Source organism: Marmota marmota, unplaced genomic scaffold (assembly GCF_001458135.2).
Source record: "Marmota marmota marmota unplaced genomic scaffold, marMar, whole genome shotgun sequence".
In the NCBI taxonomy this organism is placed as follows: domain Eukaryota; kingdom Metazoa; phylum Chordata; class Mammalia; order Rodentia; family Sciuridae; genus Marmota; species Marmota marmota.
Window position 1 is genome coordinate 9,044,105 of NW_026000119.1, and position 7,658 is coordinate 9,051,762.

Genomic DNA, 7,658 nt, shown 5'->3' on the forward strand with positions numbered 1-7,658 from the left:
TAGCATATTAATATTATTAATTTTTAAATAAGTAACCTTTTTACATTTTCAAAAAGTGAAGTCTTCCTTTACTACTGTCTCGTAGCCACCCAATTCATTATCCCAGATACAACCAATATTGTTTTTTTAAAAAAGTATATCTTCCAGGAATATTTTGAATATGTATATTTATATTTTCTAGCTCTCTCTTTTTTAAACCCAAATTGTGGCATACTATAGTTGTTCTGAATTGTTTTGTACCTGTGTGTGTATGTGAGATTTATCTTTTGAGAGCTTTCTTATTAATGCATAAAGAGCTTTTCTTTTTGTTCCAAGTCTATGGTTGAATAATACCCCTTTGTAAAAATGTCAACAATTGATTTAGCCAAATCCCTGTTTCCAATCATTTATCATTAAAGTAATGCAACATTGAATAACCTTTTGCCAAGTCATTTATAAGGTAAATTCCTAGCAATCCAATGGACATTTGTTAAGTTTTTGACAGATACATGGGCTTTTATGTTTTTATTTTTATTAAAATTATCCATACAAGCACATACAGAATTCTACAAAGTATGGTATTAAAAAAAAAAAAACCCACACACAGAGGTACCTCTTTTAGTCTCTTTTTTTAAATTTAGCCCCTTGACTCTAGATAGCATTTGCTCTGTATATTTTCAGGTTTATTTATTTATTTTAAATTTGAAAATTTTAGTATTACCCAGACTCCCATCTATGAAGGATGAAGACTGGCTCTTTCCTCCCATTTTCCCTATACCCTCATATTTTTTTTTCTATTTCCCCCATCTTTCCAGTAGGGAGTTGTGTTATAATTTTGGCTAGATCATAATTACTGGGATTATGTGGGAACTCTCCACAAGTAAGCCATGTCATAACCTTTTATTATTTTTCCTTTCTGAGACATTGTCTCTTTTCTCTACTTTCAAATTTGTATTGTCTAAATATCTTTATAATTTAAAAAAAATTGGGGTTTTGGAGTCAAGAAACCTGAGTTTAAAACTAGGCTCCAAAACCTACCAGCAAGGTGATTTGGGGTAGCTTGGGTAATCTGCTTAGCAACTCAACCTCAGTCCAAAAGAGCTTAACAACAGACTCTTCTGTAGGGTTATTGGGAGGACTAATAGGGGCACAGACGTCAGCAGTTTCAAGGCTCACTGGCTTCAGCAGGGGCCATTCTATTCTTCTCAGTGCTCACCTTACTGTTTATGGGTTAAGAGTACAACCTCCCTGGTACCTGTTACTTGCACCATAAAATGGGAATAATCGTCAACTGTCTCCTTAGACAGTTAAGGATTAAAATCGTGTAAAATGATAAGCAGACTGCTGGCACATGGTACACACAACGTGTTGCCACTACACAATTATCTTTCAGTTCTTCCGACATGCCTCCTCTTTCTGCCTCTGCTTCTCCAACTCAGCTTTCAGGACTGGGTTCAAACATCACTTCCTTAGGGAGCTTTCCCCAGATCCCAGGCCCTCTTTTTAGTGGGTCAGCATCATGTACTCTCCAGCACGTGCTCATCCCAAGCGGCCAACCGCCCATCTCTACAGTAACAACTTCGGCCCCTGCAGAACTTTTCCAAAGAACCCCGCTATGGCAATTTCTAAGGGCGCTCAGGCGGGCGGCACATCCTGGCGAGCTCTCCAGCATTTTCTTGAGTTGTGACGCTCCACGCCACGTGAAGCCACGAAACACCCCCCCGGAAGCGAGCGGGTCCTGCGCGTTCCCTTTCGACTCTCCACCCACTACGCCCAGGGTCTGTTCCCGCCTCTTTGGCTAGGCCCGAAAGGGGCGGAACGCGGTGGAAAGGCTGGTTAGGTTTCTCTTCCGGACGGAAAAGAGGAGCGTACTGAGCGTCGCGTCGCGGGAGCAGCTCTTTGCTCCGGTTTGGTTCCCCGCTCCCGCGACATGGCCTTCAATTTTGGGGCTCCCTCGGGCACCTCGGGCACCGCTGCAGCCACCGCGGCACCCGCCGGTAAGTTATCCCCCGGACCTTCTCGGAACTGGGGAAGCTTTTGGTCCATCCCCCGGGTCCGAGACGCAGGCTTGGAGATTCTGGGTCTCCCGACCGCGCAAAACACTTTAGGGGGGCAATGGAAAAGGGCGGGCGGCCGCAGGTCGGGTGGAGGCGGTTTCTGAGGAGGCCGCTGGGGTACTCGAGGCCCTATCTGGATCTCGCGCCCTGCGCTTGGATCCCCGCGGGGCTCCATCCTCCCGCGGATTGCTTCCCGCCCATGAGGAGTCCTACTCGTAGAGGTTGGAGACCGCTCCGATCTCCTCGTACCCGACACCCCCAGCTCCCCTCCGCATCAGCCTCCCGGCCAGGCGGGAATACACAGTGGTTCGGGCGAGTATAAGGTTGGGGAGCCCCGAGCTGCCCGGAGACTCCCTCGTCCTAGCCCTGGGGCGGAGTGGGGGGCGGTGCCTAAGCCCTTAGTGGTCTTCGCCGAGGGAATTCACGCTCCTGCTCCTTCCCTCTGTCCCCATCTCCTCTGCTTTCTCAACCTATTTGAAGCGAAGTAGGTTTGTTCACTTCTGTGAAATCCCTTGCTGAATCTTGTAATCCTTATCTTACTTTCTTTTCTTTTTCTTCTTCTTCCCCTTCCCCCTTTTAAATTTTTGTTTCTTTGCCTGCACGCCTATCAGGATTTGGTGGGCTTGAGACTGCCAACTCCACCGCCAGTGGGTTTAATTTTGGGGGTTTCGGATTAACTGCTAATCCTGCAGTGAACTTTAATATTGGGAATTTCGGTGTTTCTACTACCTCGGCGACTCCGTTCAATTTTGGTAACAGTCTGGCAAGTGCAGGTAGATAACTGCGGGTCATAAACGAGTGTTGGGAGCTGGAGTCCAAGAATAATATTTCGTGGTTTCCAGAGTTTGGGAAAGAACAGTGACTTGTCTAATAAGGGAAGGAAATTTATTTCTTAATGAAAATCGAAAATAAAACATTTTTATCAAGTTGTGACTGTCTTAAATTATGTGGGTTTTGGAAGGCCTTGCAAGTTATAATGTTCCCTTGTTAAATCTGCATTTCATTGAACGAATAAAATAAGAATTTGGAATGAATTTTTATATCTTCCAAATTAGTAGATGTATCTTTCAAATTGTAAGCTCACCAGACAGGCTGATTTTCCTGGAATTCTTGGACTCCTGCAGTCATTTTTCATTTTTTTTTTTTTTTGCATTTTTCATTGGGATATCATTTTATTGTTCTTGTGTTTCCAAGAGAAACAGTCTTATACGAACAGCAGTAAGTCTTGTTTTATAACCCTTTTAAAATAATGTACTTCTTTGGTCAACTCGTCAGATTAGGATATATTTCTATAAGACATATAATTATAGGAAAAATTATCCACATCTTTACTGGATTAAAAATCCAGTAAAAATTCTCAGAGAAATTTAACTTATTAAATAACATTTTGAGTTTTAAAAGGTGGACCAGATGTCTTTGCATTCAAAAAGATAATTATGAAGATTGTTTTATGGATTGTTTGAAGCTCATCAAAATTTTTTCAAGACACAATAATAGATACATGTCTGAATTTAAAATAGATTTATGTATACTTTACATACAGTGATACCATAGAAAAATCTTGTTTTTCAGCTGCTCGTATATGAATTTTTCATCCATTATGCCTTTTATGCCCATGCCAATTATATGCATTTTGTAAACTTTCTTTACTTCTTAAAACATGCTTGGAAAGTTATGTATTTTTGTTCATTCACTTGTTACTGAAATAAGACTATTACCTTAGCATCTGAAAACAGTTTGAGAAATAGTTTAAATTCCAAAGATAAAATAACCTGTTATCATTAAGATATATTTGAAGTGGACACTAATTACTGTCCTTTGGTATGTTTACTTTCCTGATTGCTTAAAATTGGCACTGGGTAAAACAAACCTTAATTTGAAGTTTGTGTTTCCAAGTAAAGCCACCCAGCTCATAATTCAACAACAATAAATAAACCTGTTGGTATTCGCTTGATTTAATGTTGATTTGGAGTTATCATGGTTAATTTTGAGTTTTGATAATAAAATGATGTTTCAGTGCCTTTCATATGTTGACTAATTTAGTTTTCAGCAAAGGACTGGTAGAAACTCTTGTTACTTTCTTATTTTGTGTCCATGCAGATCCACTAATTCAATAAAACATTTTTGGTATTGTGGAACATGATAAGTCACTAACTAGTGTTTTCAGTGTGTAGGCAATTTAGATTATATCATAAGTTATTCTGTGGAAGTGAGGAGTAATGAAAAGATTAAGAACAGTGTTTAATACTTTAAGTTTTTTTTAATCATTTAGTTTGCAGTACTGCAATAAACCTACAAGTTAATAGAATATTTAGTTGTGCCTATACATGCAAAACATAGTCTACTCTGAGTAACTTTCCAAATCAGAATTAAACGGTGATATCAAATTGCTTTTTCTTCTTATATCTTTTATTTTGCAATATTGATGAATCAGTTTTATTACAAGAACATGAGATTAAAGTTAGCTCAGAAAACCTGTGTTATAACTTGGTATTAATATTTCACATATATACTTTGAAAGCTTTTTGCCATCACATTGATAATCAGCAAAAAACTGGCAATAAGTAAAAACGAAATGATTTTAGATTGGCTCCTATTCCATTCCATTCATATGTTGTTAGATATGGTTAAGGTTAATTTTGTTATTAGACTACCTAAAGTAGAAATTTGTTGGAGTTTCCACATTGTAGTTCAGAGACTGGTGCTAGCTCTGCTCATCTTCCCTGCCACTGCTTCCATTTGTGTTTTTTCCCCTTATTTCTTCCATTAAGAAACACATTCTTATATAGTAGTATGTTTCCTTTGAAAAGTTGCTTAGTCTTGACATGGACTTAAATAGAAATATAAGGTAATGTAGATATAAATTAATTCGCCAATTTCAGTCTCTCTCTCTCTCACTCTCTTTTTTTTTTTTTTTTTTCTTGAGACTGGGTCTTGCTGTGTTATCCAAACTGGGCTCTAACTTGTAATCCTCCAGTCTCAGCCTCCCACAACACTATTTTTTAAAACATTTGAAATTGAATTAAGATTTAGAAATCTATAAATGAGGGCAGGGGTAGTTGTCTAGCATGATTAAGGCCCTGGGTTTGAGCCCCAGCAACACACACATACACAAAACCAAAAACTGTAAGTTCTGTGTAGAAAATTCAGATTTTCTGACTCTTGGGGGGAAATGGGAATAGTATTATGATCTACTAAACTACCATTCTTTTGCAACAATAATCTGCTGGAATTTAGGAACTGCTGTCATTTTTAAAAACTTCATTTTAAACAGTTCAGAAAACATCTGGTCTACTTTACTCATTAATTTTATTGGTCTAAATCTTACAGACATTTGAATTTGCAATCCTACTCTAAAAGTACATGTAAGAGCCTGGCGCGGTAGCATACACCTATAATCCCAGCAGCTCAAGAGGCTGAGGCAGGAAGATCGTGAGTTCAAAGCCAGCCTCAGCAGCAGCAAGGTGCTGAGCAACTCAGTGAGATCCTGTCCCCAAATAAAATACAAAATAGGGTTGGGGATGTGGCTCAGTGGTGGAGTGACCCTGAGTTCAACTCCCGCTACCAAAAAACAAAAAAGGTACATGTAAGAGCCAGGCATGATGGCTCATAACTGTAATCTCAGCTACTCAGGAGGTTGAGGCAGGAGGATCTTGAGTTTGAGACTAGCCTGGTCAATATAGTGAGATCACATCTCAAAGTAATAATAACTAATAACTAATAATGAAAATGTGTAATAATCATTTTAGAGTTATGGCAGTAGGCTTATATGTTTTCTCAGCTGTGAAAGAATCACCTCTTTACGTGGAAGATATTATATGTGATATTTCTATTTAAAATATTTAGCTGCTATTTCTTGTTATATATTGACTTCTTGGTTAGTAGTATAGTTTTAAAAAATTAATGTTGAAAGTAGAGGAAGGAAAATTTAGATCAATATATTTTGACTTTATGTGTAGCAATTACTTATGATATAATTTGAAAAATTGCCTTTATATGTAGAAAAGAATCTTTCTATTTTTATCCTTTTTTAATTAGGTGGGTTTGGAGGATTTGGTACAACATCTACAACTGCAGGTTCTGCGTTCAGCTTTTCTGCCCCAACTAACACAGGCACTACTGGTAAGAAGCCATCGGAAGTCATTGTTAAAGTAAATGTGGTAGAGGACAACTTTTTTTTTTTAATCTATGCAATTCCAATTTTTATTTCTTCATTCAAAGGACTCTTTGGTGGTACTCAGAACAAAGGTTTTGGATTTGGTACTGGTTTTGGCACAACAACAGGAACTAGTACTGGTTTAGGTACTGGTTTGGGAACTGGACTGGGATTTGGAGGATTTAACACACAGCAGCAGCAACAGCAGCAAAATAGTAAGTATAAGGTTTTCATCTTCAACTATAAAGCCATAACAATAATAGCTAACATTATTGAATGTATCATTTAAAATGCTTTAGTGAATTATCTTCTTTTTTTTTTTTTTTGAAGAATTATAAACATTCCAAGGAGACCAAAAGCTACTTTTTATGTTTGTATATGATAGCAACTGTGGAGAAAACTGATGGACATGATTAGGATAATAAGGTCCCTTGTATAGGATCATTCCATTAAATTCTTTTTGTTAAAAATAATACAGAAAACTACTCAAGAGTTCAGCTTACTGAAGTGTGCATAAGATGAACGCTGGAGAGATGACCCTGGCTACCCACTTCAGAAGTCCACCACCTTTTTTGTTCATAGTCAGAGGAACTATAGTCCTCTTTTATTATCATTTTCTTTTCTCATGTGTGTAATAGTATTGATTGCCTGTGTTAAATCTCTGTATCTTCTCCTTTTATTGCTCTTTATTATTTTTCAGTTTGTTGAAGACATCAGATTATTTGTCTTAGTTTTTTGTTTAGAAATTTATTGGGGTTGCATTTTTTTATTGGTGCATTATAATTATACATAATAGTGGGATTCATTATGCCATATTCGTACTTGCTTATAACATAATTTGATCAATCTCATTCCCCTGATTGCATTCTTGTAGTATGGTTTAACACATTCTTTTGTCCTCTATATTTCTTAGTAGTTGAGTTGGATCCAGGGGCTTTTTTATATTGATAGTTTAGATTTTTGTTTATAAGACTATTTCCTAGGTAGTGTATTCATCATCAGAAGGGCATATAATATCTGATTGTTTCTTTGTGTGTGATGTTAGCAGCCATTGGTGATCATTACCTAGATCCATTAATTCAGTAGGGGTTAAGAAACAGTGCTATTTCACCTTGATTTCTCTTCCATTTGTTTGTTGGAGTTATCTATAAAGAAAAACTTTATCTCATCTATTTGGTTGATTTTTTTTCCCTTTATTACTCTTTTCAGAATTGATTCCCTAACATTCTTCAAAGTTGACTATTTTTTGGTCAGGGACTCAAGCATTTTTTAATCCAATGCAGTTATTCTTATTGATGTTTAAATATTTCCATCTTTGACCTTTGCGCACCTCTTAGGTTAGCTCCCAAGTCTGTTTGATATAATCTCTGTAACTGGCTTAGACTGCATGGTCTTATGTATCAGTGACCCTTGTCAGTATGCTAAATTCCCTTAGCAATGTATCCCATTCGCCTGGGGGGGGGGGG

General features: G+C 37.7%; 1 protein-coding gene across 2 annotated transcripts in view; it reads left to right on the forward strand.

The window, feature by feature from the left end:
- Positions 1–1,772: 1,772 nt before the first annotated feature.
- Nup54 (nucleoporin 54) overlaps positions 1,773–7,658 on the forward strand; it is a 28,600-nt gene continuing 22,714 nt past the window's right edge. Inside the window, exons 1-4 of one of the 2 annotated variants that reach the window (XM_048784824.1) lie at positions 1,811–1,976; positions 2,648–2,809; positions 6,075–6,158; positions 6,258–6,407. In XM_048784824.1, coding sequence (XP_048640781.1) covers positions 1,910–1,976; positions 2,648–2,809; positions 6,075–6,158; positions 6,258–6,407 — 463 coding nt within the window. In that variant the 5' untranslated portion in view covers positions 1,811–1,909. Of the gene's footprint in view, positions 1,977–2,647; positions 2,810–6,074; positions 6,159–6,257; positions 6,408–7,658 lie in introns of both variants that reach the window. The other variant, XM_015499273.2, reaches the window with a different exon arrangement.